Source organism: Mauremys mutica, chromosome 1 (genome assembly GCF_020497125.1).
Source record: "Mauremys mutica isolate MM-2020 ecotype Southern chromosome 1, ASM2049712v1, whole genome shotgun sequence".
NCBI lineage: Eukaryota > Metazoa > Chordata > Testudines > Geoemydidae > Mauremys > Mauremys mutica.
Genome location: NC_059072.1, coordinates 47950109 through 47970859, shown reverse-complemented (window position 1 = coordinate 47970859; position 20751 = coordinate 47950109). Strand labels below are relative to the sequence as shown.

General features: G+C 41.6%; 1 protein-coding gene across 2 annotated transcripts in view; it reads left to right on the top strand.

Annotated features, from left to right (window-relative positions):
- MET (MET proto-oncogene, receptor tyrosine kinase) overlaps positions 1–20751 on the top strand; it is a 125544-nt gene that overhangs the window by 34036 nt on the left and 70757 nt on the right. For both annotated transcript variants that reach the window (XM_045031575.1, XM_045031582.1), the window contains exon 3: positions 18301–18492. In XM_045031575.1, the coding sequence (XP_044887510.1) occupies positions 18301–18492 (192 nt within the window). The remainder of the gene's footprint in view (positions 1–18300; positions 18493–20751) is intronic.

The following is a 20751-nucleotide window of genomic DNA, read 5'->3' as shown; positions in this document are numbered from 1 at the left end:
TGTTTTTCATTTTGTGTTTCACTCTGAGTATCCATTTTTATTCTCTGAAAATAGGTTTCTTCCTTATTCTCAGATTATTTATTTGTGGGGGGGAGGGTTAAGATCCTTTTGTCCTTTAACTTATCTCATTCTCCTGTTACCCAACCAAATCTCTTTAATAAGATGTTCTTTTCACTGCAAAGTGTCCCTTTAATATATTGATGGAATAATCTGTGAGTTTTCACACACTAAGAATTTTTTTACTGCTTCAAATGCTTTCTAGGCTCTGCCGCTGTTTTGCATATCTGAGCTGAATGTATTATGGCTACAGAGGGTTTATTACAGTTGCACGTTTCCAAGAAATGTCATCAGAATTGCAGATTTCTGCTCTTATTTCAGCTATATAACATTGATAAAGGATTGCTTCAAAGGGAGGAAAATGGGTCTGTGCCTTTTGTGCGCCTTTATTTTGTATAAAGAAGGCTTGAATGTACTTCTGATAGTTTTTTACCATGGAAATATCAATGCTGTCAAGATTGACATTCCTTTTTTGGTGGAGAACTCATTGGAAGCCTTAAATATCTATTGTGAGCTTTCTCAGCCCTGGATTGAAGGGGTAGGTGATTGGCAAAGGATTTTTAAAAACTGGGAGTGTGCCCTTTCATTGCTTCGTTATGATGTATAAAAAAGACATAAAAGGTTTTGGTTTGGTTTTGGGAGGAAAGTAAATATATTTTTTTTCTTTTCTTTTAATCTTAGAAATATCAAGAATGTCAGATCCCAGATTTTGCTGGAGAACCTCTGGGTGGTTTTAGGGATGTTTACTGTGAACATCAACACCTTAATTGAAGAGATTGGGAGTTTGAATATTTATCTCACGGTTTCCTTTATCCGGAGTGTTCTTTAATCACTGAAGTTCAATAGGAGATTATAAAAACAAACAAAAATCAAAGCGTTTTAAACAGTCTGGCTGAAAATCTCTTCCCTGTCAATTACTCAGCTTTCATTTTCTTGACTCTTGTAATATCACCATTTCACATATTTTTCCAGTCTAGAAGGATGTAAATTTCTAATGTAAAAAACAAGCAGAGAAAAAATTTCCTTTTAAAAACTGATCAAACAAAAGCACTTTTCAGGCGTTCTTTATGCGTCATAGAGAAGTTTAAAAGGCCACAACCCAACTTTTCCCTTTGTAGGTCACCTTTCACTTGATATAAAACTTTCTGTAAACTATGACAATTTGTCATAGCTTATTTTGGCGAATCAGAATGTTATTTTGTGTAATTTAGCCAAAATGATGTCTCTCTTTAATGTTATGAGAGATGCAAACCACAGTCCTCTGATGCAAGAGAAAATGTACTGACTTCTACAGGATTAAGTAATAAGAAAGTTCAAACAGTACCGCAGTCATGGAAGTGTCATGTTAGCAACATCCAAACCAAACGCTGTGTCTTTGGCACTGTTTTCAAGGCAATCCTATAATATTTGATCATTTACTGTCAAAGGCTGATAGGTGAAGTACAAATCACATAAGCTGACAGAGTTGCAAGACCACATTGCCTTTGTTTCTGTTACGTTAACGGATAACCCTTTGAATGACTATTCCTCGGTGCTTTTGTTGTTTGGCGTGAAGCAGCTGAAGCTAGAAATGGGCCCAAACCAGAACAAATTATCCGAAATTTTCCCTCTACCCTTCCTTCCCTAATTTGGGTGTTTGAATTAAAATGCTTCAGTTTACCTTGGTTTGGTTGTCAGTTTTTACAAAACATGAATCAAAACTGACTCCAGTTTTCCCTGTCTTTCAGAAAAGCTCACACAAGACCCAGCCCATAAAAGTCAGGGGGCAGATCCACAGCTGGTATAAATTGTCATAGCCACGTTTAAGTCAATGGAGATACGACAGTGTACACCAGATGAGGATCTGCTCCAGTTTTGACATTGATTTCAATGGGAACAGGAGAGCAATTAGAATCAGCTTTGAATCAGAAATTAAAAAGTAGAGTAAAACTAAGGGTTTTCTAGTGCCCAAGCCAGGGCAAAAAGAGTGATGTGAAGTGGTTGCAAATCTCTCCTGGAGGTTTTCGAATCATTGCTCTGGCATCTCCTCACCCACACCCGCTGTGGAAACTGGGTGTCGGTTTTAGTGGATTGAGCCTTAGTCACTGGCTCAAAATTAGTCATGTTCAGCTACTAAAATAGATGAAGATTCAGATCAAGAGCCAAATCCTACTTGCCTTTCCTCACTTATGCACATAGTCCCAAGGTGCCCATCTAAGTTCTGACTTCAATGAGACTCCTTAGGTGCGTGAGATGAGCAGGGTTTGGGCTCAACCGGTACCGATGTATTATAAATGATAATATTTTTACTGAGCAGTAAGCTTAGAATTTTTTTATTTGGAGTTTTTTCACACTGATTTTTTTTTTACGTAGTAAACAATTGTGAGCCAATTTGGCTCTCAGTTACGTGGATCCAATTCCCATGGAGGCGTGCCTGTGGAAGTGCAAGCAGAATTCAGCTCTAGATTTCCTGTGGCAGGGGGATTCCTTTTGTTTTGTTTTTCCTGTGAGTTTTCACATCCAAAGTTACGCCATACAGTGTCTTTGATCCAATGCATGGCAAAATGCTTTGCAACCATACAAAGAAACCATAGGCTGTTCTTTGTCACCAAGTACCCTGGGATGTGGCCAGACAAACTGGTCACCACTCCTATCAAAGGAAGAGCACAAACAGATAAAAATAATTTTGAAAGAAGGTGAAATGAAAACAAAGTGAAAAAAAACAGTAAAATAAACATGCAGTGATGTTTCTTTATTACTGTTGCAAAGATGATAGATGAGTTAAATTGGGTTATGCTTATATTATAATGGAAGAAAATAATTGCGACCTTCCATCAGGAAACCACAAAGACCCTTATTGATCTGTCATCCTCAGGGTATGGCTAGTAATATTTAATAAAATAAACAGAGACAAATAACTCTTTAGAGGCCCTGTAATCTCCCACACCATTTGGATTACAAATTTTTGGCAGAATTAAAAATAGCCCCACATCTCTGTGATTATAAAGGCTTGGAGGGGCTCATTTAAACAATCTCACACAATACAGGAAATGGATTTTCTCTTACAAGTAGAATACAATATGGGCTGAAATTTTTCTCCTAAGAATCAGGCACTAGTATCCTGATTTTTTCATTAGTTGATGCTTTTGAAAATGCTATATATTAAAAACATAAAAATATCATCTGAGATCCTCGCTCGTGATGCTAAAAAGAACTTTGGGCATGTAACCTTCCTTAAGGTTGGTATGCCATAGCAATCCAAATTAAAAAGCTGTAAAAGTTAAGGGCCTGATTGTATCTACTAAATCTATGCATAGAGGGTACCAGCGTATGCTGCAGCATCCCCTCCCGTCTTTACAGCATCTGTAGAGGGTTCTCGGTAGGTCATCTGTTGGTTGTGTAAACAGGCTGCAATGGGGCAGTGGGAAATGTGCATTGTCCTCTAGGAAAACATGCTTAGCTCACAGCAGAAAGATAATACAGTCTAAAGGTGTATTATCTCTGTGTGATCATTCTCCATGGATGCCATTAAAAGGGAGACCCAGGGAAGGAACCAGGTATAGAAGTCCTGTCAGTCCATTGGAACCACACTGCCAGGGAGTAGGAGGTGACTTTTGGAGACCCAGATGTGGTGCAGAAATGTCCTCCTGCTGATCCCTGGGATCCATGGAGTTTGGGGCTGCTGCTTGCTACCCTGATGGGGAGAAAGCTCTGCAAAGAGAACCTTGCTGAACTTCCCTCCTCCTGAGCTCCCTGCTGGGGGCTGGTCTCTGTTTATCTCCTACTCTGTTGTTCAATATGATCAGGATTTTTTTTTAAATAATTTTCTTTCTGAAAGTCGGGTTATTCTGTGAAACTGACATTTGTTCTCCCATCATCTTCTAGCAACGATGCTGCTTTCTCAGGAAAGCCAACTAATAATGCTCACTTCCAGATTTTTAAATCAGATCCTTTGATTGAAGAGAAGGCTGCCCATTGGTCACTAGTGTGGCAAGCGAATGTACTGCATACTCTGAAAATGCACAGCCCAAACTTCTAGTAGCTCAGTGAACAGTTTCTAGATGTTGACCAGTGGGTTGAATTTTTTTTTTATGTCTCAGATTTGTAAAATGCCTTTAAATGTCTCTTAAAGCATGTGAACATCATTAAATAACAAAATAACAAGTTTTTTCATGTCAGGCTGAAGCCAGTCTCCAGGCTTGCCTCCTTCAAAGTTCCTCCTCTATCCCCTCCATTGCACAAATGATGCCATCCTTTGTCCCATTCCTGCCTCTGACCCTTTTTCCATCCCATCCCTTATGCCTGGGACACTCTCCCCAGGTCTGTTTCTAAAGTCACCTCCTTCTCCTAAGTCACATCCCTCCTAAAAACCCACTTTTGCTGTGTCACCTATATGAAGCAAAATGAACAAACATAATAACGCACTGCATTGTCCAAATGTCACATAGGCCTTACTGCATAACCACATTGTCTGAGTATACAGTCATAGAGTTTAAGGCCAGAAGAGACCACCAGATCATTTAGTCTGATCTCCTGTACATCACAGGTTACTGAAACCACCCAGAACCCGCATATTAAATCCAACAACCAAAATTAGACCCAAATATTACAGCCTCTAGCAGACTAGACTATTATATGCCACAGGAAGAGAATATGAGGGATCAAGGTGCACCAATGCCCAAGGACGCTGCGCTATTAGGGGAATGATTAAGTGAAATATATACAGATAATCCTGGCAGGTGACCAGGACCCACACACTGCAGAGGAAGATAAACCCCTTCTCCCCTCCCCCCCAGTTACTGCCAATCTGACCTAGGAGAAAATGATTTCCCAACCTCACATATGGTGATCAGTTAGACCCTGAACATGTGAGTAAGAACCAGCCACCTGAGAGAGAGAGAGAAAGCTCACTCTCACCTCAGAGCCCTGGCTCTCCCCATCCACTGTCTCCAGTCATAGACACCATCTCTTCTGATGCTAGAGAGGAAGGAGATTTAAAAAAAAACCTACCCAGAATATACTTGGGGGGAGCCCCTTCCTGACCCCAGGTGACCAGCAGAGACCCTGAAGCATCAGCTTTTAGGAACATTATGGAAGTGAGCCCAGCCCTCTCCCATCACAAACAACCCCATCATAAAATTGCATGCATAATTGTCCCGCTCTCTATTAAAATTAACTGTTGTTTGCCCCTACAATTCTCAACAAGAGGCTATTCCAGAATCTCACCCCTCTGATGGTTGGTATTATAACCCATGTCTCTCCACTCCCAGTTCCCCCTTTTTGTCATGTCTCAACTGAAAGTCTAAATCATGCAAACACGTATGTATGGCACTTTAACTCCCTCAGTACCTGTCCTGCTTCAGCTGTCCTCAGCATTGCTTCCAGTCAGGTCCAGTCCAATTTGAGTTGTAGTTTTATCTGAGTCGGTGACCCCTTGGCACTTTCACAAATGCCAGCCCTAGAGCAGCAATAGGAAACTGGGCTTCAGCATCAGGAGACTTTGAAGGAACCTCAGTTCCTTAGTCCAGGTCTGTCTTCAGCACCTTCACAGTAAATGCATTGGCTTGTCACAGAAGTAAGCAATTGTGTAACGTATGCTTTGGGACAGATTCTGCTCTCACACGGGTTTGACATCATTGTAACTCCACGACTCCTGGTTTACACCTGATTCTGCGAAACCAGAATCAGATCCTGTATTTTATAAAGAATACCATTACTGTAAACAATCGGCCAAATTTATTGGTGGCTTAAGCAGTGACATAAATGGATTAGAAGACAAATGCAGGTGGCAAAGCAATGCAAGCTGTGCAATTTGGCTTGCAGCAGGTGAGCAGAATGAATGGTTGTAGCAAGGAAAGTACTGAGGGAGCAGAAGAAGAGATTGCAGCCAAAAAAAAGAACCCAACAGGAGGATGTAATATAAGGTGTGTTCTGCCACCTCTGTTTGTATGTCAGGGTTCTCAAACTGAGGGTCGGGACCCCTCGGGGGGTCACGAGATTATTACATGGGGAGTCACGAGCTGTCAGCCTCCACCCCAAACCCCACTTTGCCTCTAGCATTTATGATGGTGTTAAATATATTTTAAAAGTGTTTTTAATTTATGAGGGGTCACACTCAGAGGCTTGCTATGTGAAAGGGGTCACCAGTAAAAAAGTTTGAGAGCCACTGGTGTATGATGTATGTTGTTCTGCTTTTGCACACTTACTGAATAGAAATATGTACAAATTATACCACTTTACCCTTAAACTCATACCCATTTTCTGACCTACTTTCATCCCACATGTCTCTTACACCACTGTTTAAGGGCTTCTCTAAACATGGAATTATTCCACAATAACTATTCCATTGTAAATTCACACCTTACCTTTTTCTGCAATAACTTTCACAGATAAGCCATAAGGCACAAATGAATGCATCCTAGAGACTTCCATGGGAGAAGCACTTTCTACACCAAGTCTGGATATTTTACCAACATCCTCTGTGTCTTATTTTTAATTCATTAAACTGAATAATGAACCAACACCTCCACAATGATAATGTGTGTACTGAGTGAAACGTCATAAAATTAGTATAAAGGAAATGGATAAAATTCAAAGATTGCATAGGTCCATTATATCTGACTGAATCAATAGTATTTACTTATTGCTAATGCACTAACTGGATTACAAGAACTAATGCAACAGTGGTCAATGACAAAAACAAATAACTCTTTGAATGATCTTGACAATAGAATGTGCAATGTTTTTAATTTGTATTAACTAATTACACTAACGTATGTCTTTTCTACCTTGTTACCAGTCTCACCAGTAACCAGTCTCACCTCTTTTTTTCTGTTATTCAGCAGTGAAATAGACCAAAGCAAAAAGTATTAAGAGTTGATTGAAATGATGCTATTACTATGTGAAATGTACACCAGTGACTTTTTTCAGAGAACTACCTTTTTTGGGGGGTATGATTAATTTAAATAATCTCTCTATTGACTTCAGTGGATTTGGGATCAGGTCTTTAAAGTGTGTGTGAAATGTAATATTTCCTTCCAAGCTTTTTGTTTTGTTTTGTTTTTTTGGTTTGCTACAAGGTGCTGTTTCCATGTGACTTTTTGCATGTGTAGTTGTAATTATAGGGAATGCACATAGCATCACTTATAGCTAAGGTTGCCTAAACATTTCCTTTCTAAAGGATTATTTTCAATTGTTTATAGCTTTTTCAGAGGTTTACCTTTGCAGCCAAAATATGAGATGCTTGCTCTCAGAAAGGGAGTGTATTTTTCCCCTGAAAGTTTCATCAAAAATATTTGAGTCATTTTCAAGGACAAAAGAAGTGGGGGATGCAAACAATTTTCTACTTTTAAAAAATGCAACTTTTTATATATTTTAAAGAAAAGCTCTAGTGCTTCAGTTGAAGCTTGTTAGAAACTTGATGTTTGAAAAAACTAGAGGGTCCAATCCAAAACATTGAAATCTGTAGGATTCTTTCCATTGACTTAAATGAGTGCTGGATCAACCCCTTAGTTCTTCAGTCATAAATGTGGCTTTCATTGGTTCATAGAAACTCAGATTTGAGTTGTCCAAAGATAGTGGAAGATGTATCAGTTTATACCAGGGATGAATTTAGCCCAGTGGATTTGCTCAGGTGTATGAGAATAAAATCTGTCCCATTCTGCATAGTTTTCTCTGTTTCACCACCTCATTTGTCACAAGGAGCAGGGCTGGGTTTAGGAGGCAAAAGGGGCAGTTCGGCCAGGCCCCATATTTGAGAGAGTCCCCAATATTACAGAGGGGCCAAACTAGAGTGGGTGGGATTGCAACCTGGCACACTGCGTCACAGTGGCACTCAGGTTTGGTGCCTGCCTTCAATGTTGCATGGAGTGACTCGCCTGCCCTAGCGGAGCTCAGATCCCATCATAGCCACGGCTGCCATCATTGTGCCAAGCCTGAGGCAACACACCAGGCCAGGAGCCCAGAGGCAGGAGCAGTTTGGGGGATACTGGTCCTACCAGCAGTGGGGCCAGAGCTCAGGGACAAGCGTGCCCCTGGCCCAGGGGCGGCTCTAGGCACCAGCAAAACAAGCTGGTGCCTAGGGCGGCAAAATCTAGGGGGCGTCCCCTGCGGCCGGGGGGGGCCGGCAGGCTGGGCCGGCGGACCTGCCGCAGTCATGCCTGCGGGAGGTCCACCGGAGCCCCGGGACGACTGGACCTGCCGCAGGCATGACTGCGGAGGGGGTGCTCGTCCCGCGGCTTGGCTGGACCTCCCGCAGGCATGACTGCGGCAGCTCAAGCGGAGCCGCCGGACCCGTGAACCGTCCGCAGCCGCGGGAGGTCCAGCCGAGCCACGCGGGACCAGCGGTCCCTCTGCAGTCATGCCCGCGGGAGGTCCGCTGCTCCCGCGGCTCCGGGGCGCCTCCCGCGCATGACAGCTTGGGGCGGCCAAAAACGTAGAGCCGCCCCTGCCCTGGCCACATGCAGGGTAGAGCCCCACTCATCCCAGTGAGGAGGGCAGCAACTCCACAGGCCTGGGCTCTCTTTGACTCTACTTTTTCCTCCTCTTCTTAAAGGCTTTTACCTCCATGGTAATTTTTTGGATGGGGGTGGGGGAACCTCAGTTTCAGATTTTGACCCAGGCTTCCAAAACCCTCTGTACAGACCTGACAAAGAAGCGTGGGGCCTGATGCTGCTTTGTTGAAGTCAAGGAAAATATTCCATGTGGTTTGATCCCCATTTTGAAAATGGACATGTCTCTAATCCAGTGGTTCCCAAACTGTGGTTCCCAAACCCCTGGGGTTTCGTGAAATGTTACAGGGGGGGTCTCGGGAAAAAATTCCCTAATGGTGAACAGAGCTGTCCCTAGGAACCCTGGGCAGCACGGGGCCAGCAGCCCGGAGCCCCTGGACTTCCAAGAGTTAAGCAGATCAAAGCAAACATCTCTATCACACTGAGGAGATTTAAACTTCAAGACTCCTTATAAGAAATGGAAAGGGAGGTGGATATTTTTTGCTGTTTTTAAAATTAAATAGATAGCTAGTATTGTTTTTAAAATTATTATGAACAAATTTAAGCTTTGTTATAACGTGCATTGTTTGCCTGGACTGCTCAAGGCCTGAATGCTTGTGTAGGAGGAACTCTTTGAGTTGGCTTCTTAAATACCTTCATGCTGTTTCACATCTGTTACTCCTTGATGAAACATAGGAGCCTTGTCTTATAACAGGCTTATTCAAAGTGATACAAGCTTGACATTTCAGTAAAAGGGGTTCACAGGTTGTTAAAGTTTGGGAACCACTGCTCTAATCCCAACAGACAACCAATAAATTCTTCCTGGGTGGAATTCACCTGTGACGGGGACACATGCAGAACAATCAGGTCCTGGATTGGAGCCTTAAGCATAGGTGCTGGAACTAGAGGTGCTAGGGGTGTGGCAGCACCCCCTGGCTTGAAGTGGTTTTCATCGTCTACAGGGTTTACCGTTTTGTTCAATGGCTCTCAGCACCCCCACCATACGTATTGTTCCAGCACTCCTGGCCGTAAGTGCCTGGTGGCAAAAAGTCTGTCTGGCTGAGGGAGGGTACGACATGGTACAGGGCACCACAACTCCTACTTTGCCATAGGAATGAGCAACAGTCCAGTGCTACCCCAAAACCGAGCAGCATTATTAGGTCATGTACTAATTCATTGAGTCCCCCAGACAGCCTCTACTGCACAGGTGTCTATTAAGTCTCTGTTGCAAATTCAACCTGTCCTATCAAGCCAGGATACCCAGGAAGGATAGTGCCTGCCCCCCATTGATATTTAACCCCCACAGCAGCCCATCAGTGCAAGGAGGGGGCAGTGTACCAATGGGGGTGAATCAGTGCCTTTATTCATAATATTTTGTTGAGAAAGCCAGATGGGAGGATATGAACATGAAGTTAGCACCAGCAATAACTTAGGTACCAACAAGTTACACTGTTCTTATCATAAGCATTTACTCTGAATTAGTGAAAAACAAACAAAACCCAAGTATTGTTTGTATGGCATTTCCTGCTTATTTACATGCAGCAGCTTTTCTTGGGAGCACAGCAGCCTCTTCTTGGAACATGCATAAGTTGTTGTGCAATATTTTACTAAGGAGCAGAACTGGACTGGTTACAGTATTGAATGAGTGGAAGGGTCTGCACAGGGCATGTGCCCCGTGCATGACATAAATGATGGCTCAGCACGAGTCCTTTCCATGGCTGATATGGAGGGAGGTAGCTCAGGGTTAGGATCAGGGAAAGCAATGTTTCATGGATCCTTCTGTCAGCATAGGTTCCCCCCAGAGATTACATCATCAGTTGGGCACAGGTAGGAAAATCTCATCTCATTCCCCAGTGCATTTCACAAGTGCTTCACCCAGCTCCTTGGACTGGGTGCTGGATCTCAATGTGCCCCTGAGTGAGGATTTGCATACATTCTAGAAGAGGACCTTGCAATTGCCTCTGTTACTGCAGAATTTGCATGTCTCATTTATTTATTGTACTTATTTCTTGAGGTTTGGTCTATTGTACTGTTGATGTTTGTTCTATAGAGATTTCTTTTAATCTGCTTTCTTCCAAAGCAAATCATGTGAATTAGTCATGTGAGTAACTTGAAAGGAATTCAGACCATGAGTGCCAGCTTATATACCCGCAGAGGTAGGAAATCTTCAAGATTTTAAACAGCATTTTGTCCAGTTTCCCAAACAGTCTGTACTACTTAATCATGCAGAAAAAATTCATCCTTCTGCCTTTGAGGGATGAAAGGGGAAATCCATTTACATGTCTGCTTTAACTTTTTCCTTGTATTTTATTCATTTTGTCCAACTGTGCCGTGGACACCACTTGGGAGGTGAAAAAGGAGATTGTTCCTTTGTTAAGGAAATAGGCTTGAGAAGGATGAAGCAAATAGGGTAATTGTGCCAGAAACAGGAAAGTTTGGCATTGTTGTTTTTCCCTTCTTCTCATTTGGTTGCAGAGTTATAACTACAAGAACTGAGTAGTTGTCTCTACCAGAGCCCAGAATTAAACAGATTGGTATGTGACAGAAGTGGAGATTTATGAGTTATGTGACACCTCAGGAATAATTCCTTCCAAAGCTAGCAATGACCAAAAGTCCAGTTCTTTGGGGCACTTTTGTAATGGGTTTTGGATTCTGCACAGAACCGGGAAACTGGAAATACGGATTCTGTTCCTCAGCCTTCCAACAGACTTCCAGTGTGACATTGGGCAAATGTTGTAAGCTCTCTGGGTGAAATCCTGGCCTCTCTGAAGTCCACAGGGCCAGGTTTTCATCCTTTGTGTCTTGGTTTCATCATGAAACATGGGGGTAATAATACTCAACTACCTCACTGGAGGGTCATGAAACTAAACTAAACTAAGTGTTTGTATACTGTCTTGAAATCTCAGATGGAAGGCATTATAGGGGAGCAAAGTATTTGTATTTTATTTGTGTTTGTATTTTTAAAAATATACAAGACTGTTTAGAGAGGGGAACCACCACGGCTGACCTATTTTCCCCATCTTTGCACTTTCTCTTGAGACTGTGTTGATTGCTACTTTTTCTTAACTGTATTCCATGAGGGCAGACACTCTTGAAAACTGTATTCTATGGTGACAGTACTATTTTGTTTATCACTAATCCTAATTCACTGACCCCCCCTGGAATCATAAAGACAAAACGTTGTTTTGGAGAGTTGTCTCTACAGAAACCTTGGCCTTCTCCCTTCCAAATAGGCTAGGAAATCAGTCCAATATCTAAGACTATCTATTCTGTGCATTTTACACCAAATTTATTTTTTGAATATTTATCCTATCATTGACAAATTTCCAGACCCTCTAAGTGCTGGGGATCCTGCCCACTCTCTGTGTGGATGGGAGTGCCTGATTGTGGAGATGTTATTGTGAGACAGTACTTGTGTTGATATAGATTGCTGAATCAAAGCCTATATTTTTAACAAAGAAAAGGCAAGGAAAAGTTTGCAAAGTGCTTAAGCACATTTATTTATTTATTTATATTACTGTAGTGCAGAGTGGTTCTCAATCTGTGGCCCGTGACCACTTGCAGCCCAATCAGCACACAGCTGCAGCCCATGTGACATCCTCAGTGCCATACAGGTAGTATATATATTGTGTGGGTACGGCCTATGTTATAAATAGAGAGCCCACAATGGCAAAGAGGTTGAGAACCACTGCCATAGTGCCTAGGAGGCTCAGTCATGGACCAGGAGCCCATTGTGCTAGGAGTTGTACAAACAGAGAACAAAAAGGCAATCCCTGCCTGAAGAGCACATGTCCATCCCTAGTCAAGAAAGCATTTGAACAGGTGCTTAATTGGACCATTCGGTGGAACATAATTCAATGGAACATAAAGAAGCTGTTTTCTCGATGGGGGGGATAGCTGAGTGGTTTGAGCATTGGCCTGCTAAATCCAGGGTTGTGAGTTCAATCCTTAAGGGGGCCTTTAGGGATCTGGGGCAAAAATCTGTCACGGACAGTACTTGGTCCTGCTGTGAAGGAAGGGGACTACTGGATTCAATGACCTTTCAAGGTCCCTTCCAGTTCTATGAGATAGGTATATCTTCATATAATACAAAAAAAGAATTAGCAAAATGTTTAGATCTTCAAAGACTACACTACCATTTGTGCTTAATGAAGCTGACCTCAGGCTGCATACTGCAGACTGCACAAAGATGCAATATAACTGATTGGTTTCATAATTTTAACTAATTTTAGTTAAATACATAGAAATATAAAGTCTTCATATCTGCCATGTTCCAGTTATGTTTTTTGCCCCTTTTCAAAAATGTTAATCCATTTCTCTCTATCAAATTAAAAACCTGGATATCCACTTACTTGTACCTAAAACTCTCCATTACTTCAGAGAGAGCTCCAGATTTCTCTGATTCAAGTTTTACTCTGTGGAAATGCCTAGGTATCCATTTTTTTTTTTACTTGATGAAAAAGGTCATCCTTCCCTGCCCAACCGTATGCTCATCCTGTACCTCAGTTTCAGATTCCCCAAACCTTTAAGTACTGCTACCTGCACATTGATTATTTTACTTGTATATTGAAAAGTAAATGTGATTTTTTTACACATTCACTATTCACTTGAATCATGAGACCTGCTGCCATGATTAAATCATTCATTTCTAGTTCATTCAAGATATTAAATATTATGTCTTTTTCTGATTGAGAAACTCACTTAATTTGGGAGCAGGATTTTGGATGGCAGAGGCCAGAAGAGACCATTAATGATTGCAGATTAGAACATAATAAGAACTTAAGAATGGCCATACTGGGTCAGAGCAAAGGTCCATCTAGCCCAGTATCCTGTCTTCCAGCAGTGGCCAATGCCAGGTGCCCCAGAGGGAATGAACAGAACAGGCAATCATCAAGTGATCCATCCCCTGCCACCCATTCCCAGCTTCTGGCAAACAGAGGCTAGGGACACCATTCCTGCCCTTCATGGCTAATAGCCATTGATGGACATATCCTTCATGAATTTATCTAGTTCTTTTTTGAACCCTGTTATAGTCTTGGCTTTCACACATTCTCTGGCAGGGAGTTCCACAGGTTGACTGTGCATTGTGTGAAAAAATACTTCCTTTTGTTTGTTTTAAACCTGCTGCCTATTAATTTCATTTGGTGACCCCTGGTTCTTGTGTTATGAGAAGGAGTAAATAACGCTTCCTTATTTACTTTCTTCACACCAGTCATGATTTTATAGACCTCAGTCATATCCCCCCTTAGTCGTCTCTTTTCCAAGCTGAAAAGTCCCAGTTTATTAATCTCTCCTCATATGGCAGCCGTTCCGTACCCCGAATCATTTTTGTTGCCCTTTTCTGAACCTTTTCCAAGTCCAATATATCTTTTTCGAGATGGGGCGACCACATCTGGATGCCGTATTCAAGATGTGGACGTACCATGGATTTATATAGAGGCAATATGATATTTTCTGTCTTATTATCTATCCCCTTCTTAATGATTCCCAACATTCTGCTCTCTTTTTTGACTGCCGCTGCACATTGCGTAGATGTTTTCAGAGAATTATCCATAATGCCTCCAAGATCTCTTTCTTGACTAATTTAGACCCCATCATTTTATATGTATAGTTGGGATTATGTTTTCCAATGTGCATTACTTTGCATTTATCAACATTGAATTTCATCTGCCATTTTGTTGCCCAGTCACCCAGTGTTGTGAGATCCTTTTGTAGCTCTTCAGTCTGCCTGGGACTTAACTATCTTGAGCAGTTTTGTATCATCTTCAAATTTTGCCACCTCACCATTTACCCCATTTTCCAGATCATTTATGAATATGTTGAATAGGACTGGGCCCAGTACAGACACCTGGTGATTGCAGGATCTGCAGCTATCGCAGAGACTTAGTAGAAATCCTTAACTAAAGCCTTTATTTCTTCCAGTCTGGTTTATATTGGATATTTTGAATTCTGATACTTGTCTAATTGGGTAGCTTCATAAAAAGGCACTTTTGGAGGAGTTGGAGGGAAGAGAGTGGCAAATATTTTGAGGCCATCACATTTTGGACATTTGGTTTCAAATATGCAACTTTATGTCAAGAAATTTTAATTTTATGTCAGCTAAATTGAATGTACAAACATCAGTTAATCTTCAGGCAGTGACAATTCTTGCTAGCCTAGCTCAGAGACTTTTTTGACCAGCTGGCAACATGTATTTTGCAGACTGGATTCAGGGCAAATTCCAAGTAGTTACAATTTCCCCTTTGAGGAAATAGGATTATTACCTCATGTCCATACTGGATATGGGCAGAATTCAACACTTGCCTCCTACACCTCATCACATTCCAATGGCACACCTCTATCACATTAACATTTTTCTTTCTGAGTCATATACACCACTTTCACTCCTAGTCATTCATAAGAAACAATGTAAGCAAACCCAAACACATATCAGCAGGGTCCCTGGCTATTTCAATATTTGTGTGATTTGTCACTAGGATTTGGCGTAATATTGTAAATGTGTAACCCAGAGATCAGTTATTTTCCATATTACCACAGAATACTTGGCAGAGTATTTGTGTCAGGAAGGGACGCAGTCTTCACAGGGTCAAAGGGTTAAAACAACAGCACCTCCTTTTCCCAGTAGTATTTTGTGTTAGCCCAAACAGTGATTTACTTTAGGTTGCCTAGCAAGAACTAAGAGAAATGGGTGAGACCATTTAAAAATTTCCGTCCAACTCCTTGCTCAAGTTTTTGGGATGGCTTTTTTTGCCTCTCTGCTCCATTCAAAGAGCAGCTTTGTGTTTATCCCATGCAGAGCCAGGATTTGTGGAAAGGTCTTGTGTTCAACATGTCCTTGGAGAGATGTCCAAAACCTGGACATCTGGGAGGAGGGTCAGTCTGGTCACTTCTGTCTTTAGGAGGATACAGGAAGGTGTGATCTGTTAGGAGCAGGAGGGAAAATATAGGCCACTTGCTTTTAGTAAGGGATTGGAAAATGTTTAATGAGGACTGGCAGGGTGTTCAAATTGCAGAAGATGAGGTTTTGATGTACATTTTGTGCCCCAGAAGGGAAATCTTCAAAGGAGGTCAGCAGCACAAATGCAGAGGAGTCCAAAGTTCCTCTCTCAGTATGGGAAGTTCCTCTCTCAAGGGAACAGAGGCTGAGATGGATACATGTTCAGAGGGGGTACAGCTGAGCACTCTGCCCCAAAAGTGCAAGGGTAGGTGTATCCTCTGCTGGAACTATTTGTGCTCATTGCATCTCTGTGCAGATGTTTTGCAGACACTTCTAGACTTGCCAGACTAGAACTGCAAAATAACCCTGCTTTCGAGGACAGAAGAGAAGAGAGGCTAAATTTGTTATGTATTAATCAAACATGAGTTTTAGAGGAAGTGTAGTGGTAATTACCTAAAGTCATTATCCTCTGATGATTATTTGGTGGTCTATATGAAATGAGCTCATTGTCCAAAACAGTTCTTAGTGGGCAGGTGTCCACATCACATCACAATAACAGCACTAAAACCGATCCAGCAGAGCACTTCAAACATACAAACAGTCCCACTGAAATCAGTGCTGGATAAGTGGGAGGAATCAACAGCCTTGAACCTGGGCCCATATGTCCCCAGGGAGTGCTCAGACCATGGTCACTTGAATGACTGGAGAAAGCGGCCAGCAAAGCTCCAGCTTGCAAAGGGCCCCACCCACAAAGCTCCTGACTGGGGGAGACGTCCAACCCGATTGATTGGCTAGGAAGCTCTACTTAGGTCAGAAAGAGGCACAAGAAGTTGCCTGAGCAACTAGAGGAGTCCTTGGCTAATGGCTGCTATAGAGCCTGCCTACTTGACTCCTGAGCCCTGCCTCCCAGCCTGTTCTTGGTTCCTCCTTATTCCAGACCCCCATCTGTTCCCAGTTCTTGATTTCCTGCCTCACTCCGGGTCTCTGCTCCTACACCTTACCCCTGATGATGACTCCAGCTTCAACCCCTGGCTTGGCGCCTGGCTTTGATTCCGGCTCTGACCTTCAGTTTGGCACCTGACTCTGGCTCTTACCTTTGGCTTGGGGCCTGGCTCTGACCCTAGCTCTAGTTCCAGGCTGCTGATGCAAACCATTAGGCATGACTGCCCATGCCCCATTCCCTAGACCAGGCCTAATTTGGAACCCCTCCTTGGCAGTATTGCTGTAGAGATCCAAACAGTTCTACATGGATAAACTACCTTCCATCACCCCTATATGTGGTTGTTTCTTCAGGTCACAGTTAAAACACATTGATTGGGCAGCAGGGGAGGAAGTTGGCACTGCTACAACTTGTGCTAGAATTGTTCCGAGGATCAAGAGAATCTTAACTTTCTAGTGCTGCCAATGAGGGTCTCTTCATAAACACTACAGTGAATAAAATGTTGGGTAGGTTGGAAAAGGGCCTCAAATGCCTTTGACCATTTATCCAGCACTGACTGACTGACAAGCCTCAGGGAACTAGCTTATTTACGTATTTGGTTGCTTTCTCTTTGATAATATTCTGTTCATAAGTAATATAAGGTAAATCATCTGCACCATGAGAATTAGAATAACTATGTTGTAGTAAAAGCTTATTCTGGCTTGCTATTGAAGTCAGAATAGATGGATAAAACTTTAATATCCCCCACAAAAAATTGCTTTTTTTAAAAAATCTGTAAACAAAAATTGAAAGAAAAAAACACAAGCTCAATACTGGTTTCAAAAGAGAGATCCATGATATTGTGCTTTCTTTGTATGTGTAGTCATAGAACATGTTCCAGTAGAAACACAGCTAGACTATTTCCAATTTTAAAGTGGTTATAGATCATTTAAGGGATCCCTGTTTATTATCTATATTATTTCACCAAAATGGAAGATGAAACATCAATAGTAATGGAATTATCAGTTAATAGATTACTATTGAATTGTCAGTACAGCGTAGTTATCTTTTCTAAAGATTAACTTAAAATATATTGTTCAAGAAATTTTTCCAATGGAAAAAAAAATCCATGTATTCTCCATTAATAATCAGAAGATAATTTTTTTAAAAGTCTGCAAATGCAGCATCTATTCTAATAATGTTCATGATAAATATAAAAAGAGATTGAAAAGAATAATGTATGAGCAGTAGATGATCAAAATAATCTCAGCCTAAGTAGTTATATTGACCTGGTTTTATTTTTAATCTGAATCAGGACACAGGTTCTATCTCTCTCACTTCCTCTCTTGCCCTCTTTCCCCCCCCCCCCCTTTTTTTTTTTTTTTTTTTTTTTTTTTTACTTTTTGTCACTGAAAAAGGAGGAAGGAGAAAAATGGGGAGGGAAAGAAGGAAAAATCAGAGGGAAAGGGTTGAAAATTTCAAAATGTTGTGAACACTCCTTCCTAGTTTTTTCTGTATATTTTTGCAAAATATACTATATTTGGGGCAGATCTAAGTGTAAAGCATTTTTGAGACCTTCAGATGAAAAGCACTGTAAAACATATTACGTGTACTGTACTATATCTTAATGTAAATGCTTACATATATTTACTTATTCAATAGAAAAACCATCATTATCTTCTGGGCATCCAGACAAAACATATTAAAACAAATGGGAAATATTCTCATAATGTTAAGAAATCATTATCTTCCCCATGGAACGTGATAACTAGTGAAACAATTACAGTTTGAAACCTCTAAGTATTTCTGATCCAATGCATTTGTGTCCACTTGCCAAATGACTTTTTTCTGACAAAGAGCTTTTCCCGCCTGTGCCCTGCTGAAGAGACACTATTCACGTCTACTTTATTTTCTGACAGACATTTTCAAGAAATGCCTCGTACTGTGAAGCACAAGATGATGAATATCGTCTAGAGGTTACGACTCCTTTGCAACGGGTTGACTTGTTTATGGGGCAATTCAACAGTGTCCTGCTAACTTCAATATCCATCTTCACCAAAGGGAATCTTACTGTTGCTAATCTGGGAACGTCTGAGGGCCGCTTCATGCAGGTAAATATAACTGTGACATTAGCACACTTTAACGTGAGCACAAAGAGTAAGCAAGATAAATTAGAGCCATAAGAAGCTGACTATAGATAAATGGGGTTGGGGAAAGAGTGGGGACAATATAGCCACAGATTAATGCAATAATGGAAAATCAGGTGAGCTGAATGAATTGGAGCATCTGTAAGGAAACATAAGACAGAATACCCGATACAGCATCTCTGAAGGAGTTCATCACAAGACTCCAGGGTTCTATGACTTTCTTATTTTTAGCCCTATAGCCATGGCAGTAAGGTTAGTCTGTCCCCTTTCTGGTCTCACTGAGTGCACCCCCTTGGATCTTAGGCCTCTTGCTCTTACCTTTTTCTGTGTGAAATATCACAATTCTCCCGCTCTTAGACTGGGACCAGGGTCAGGCTGCTCCACCTATATTAATCACTTAACACTCTGCAGGACTGATTGGGTTTTGGGCACATGAGTTTCCTCCTTTCTGTGACCTGTGATCAGTATTATAGCACTGATAGTTTTCTTAAAACAAAATATTCTTATTTAGCAGTCAGAACAAAGCATTAGAGGAAAAAAGGAGGTTAAAGCAAGAGAGAGCTTGTACCAATAATGGCAACCTAGGTCAGGCTTAATGACACCCCCTGCAGGTTCCTGTGTCTGCCTGTGTCTCAGTCAGGTTCCCCTGCCCCCTAAAACCCAGAGAAAATGTCCTTTTAAACCCTGCCAGTGTTCTTTGTTCTCCAGGAGGGCTTGTCAATTGTTGGTGGACTTTGGCCCCTCCTGGTTAAATTAGTTCCATAGGCTGTCTGGGGACTGAACTGAGTCATCAGAGCTAATAGTTCTGGCATTTTCTGTTTACCATCCTTAAGTGGAAGCTTATCAGAGGAAGTGGAAATGGATCTTGAGCCACTTTCTCCTTCCCGTCTGGCCCATCCCAGATAGGAAGCATTTTAATCAAAGATATTTGTTCAGAAAAAAACCATACATTATTAACAGATTGTTACAGGGCATTCATGTACCTGTCATACTTGCTGTCCTGCCCCTTTCATGGGCTGAAGGAATCTCACCACCCTACCAATGTCTCCTGCAGGGGTGAATGCTGCTGCTGCTTATCCCTCTCTGCCCTGTGGGGGAATTAACAGATGGTACACCCTGATATTCCTGCAGAGAGGTGAAGTTGCTCCTGCTGGTCATCCTTTAAAGAGGGGATGGGAAGGGAGGTCTAGGAAATAACCTACTGGAAAGAACACATGGGACACTTTACCAAAAATCAGTATGAATCTCATTTGAATTTAGCATAGGATGACTGGAAAGCAAGTGTGAAAAATCGAGATGGGGGTGAGGGGTAATAGGAGCCTAGATAAGAATAAGACCCCAAAATTGGGACTGTCCCTATACAATCAGGATATCTGGTCACACTAGCAAAATATGAAGTGATTACGCTGTAATTTTTACTAGCAGTCCCCACGATGAACTCACTGCCTTAAGGATGGAGATTGCTTTCATACAGGGATTCTTAGTGGTTAGAGCAGAGTCCTGCACGCCATGGGACCCAAATTCTATTCCTGAAGGTAACCACTGACTCACTGTGTAATCCTGAGCAAGTAACTTAACCTCTCTGCCTCACTTTCCCATCTATAAGCATGGACAATAATGCTTACTGCCCTCTTTGTAAGGGTTCACTGTGGGACTTCAATGGGCTTTGGGTAAAGCTCTTGGTGATCTCTGGAGGAAAATACAAGGCAGTACTTTTATTTATTTTATTTTTGTTATGCATTCATGTCTTGAACCAGACTTTTTATTCAGGATTCTGTCCATCTCACAGAACAATAAAATATAACAATTAAAATACTTCCAGTCTACATTTCTCATTCTAGAGCCAGGCATAGATGAAAAGAAAGGCTATTGTGTGAGCTGCGTATTGCCATTAGCAGAAATATTCACATCATTGAATTAGATTGGCTTGAGTTACAGGGGGAAGTTATCATGAAGATCATAGTATAATAACACTCTAAGCCTTTCTTTATCCTGAACAGCCTTAGGGTCTAGTACCTCCAACAGCAGAGTGAACACTCAGACAGCCTTTAATGACTGGTAACAGCACATCTGTATAACCAAACTTAATATTTCTTGCCTTGAGAAAAGGTACCATGTCTCCAGGATACAGGAATTACAGCATTTTCCAGAATGTAATACACGCAAATTAAATCTTTTTTTACCCCACTAATAGTTGTCTGGGTATTACTTCCAAACGTGTTC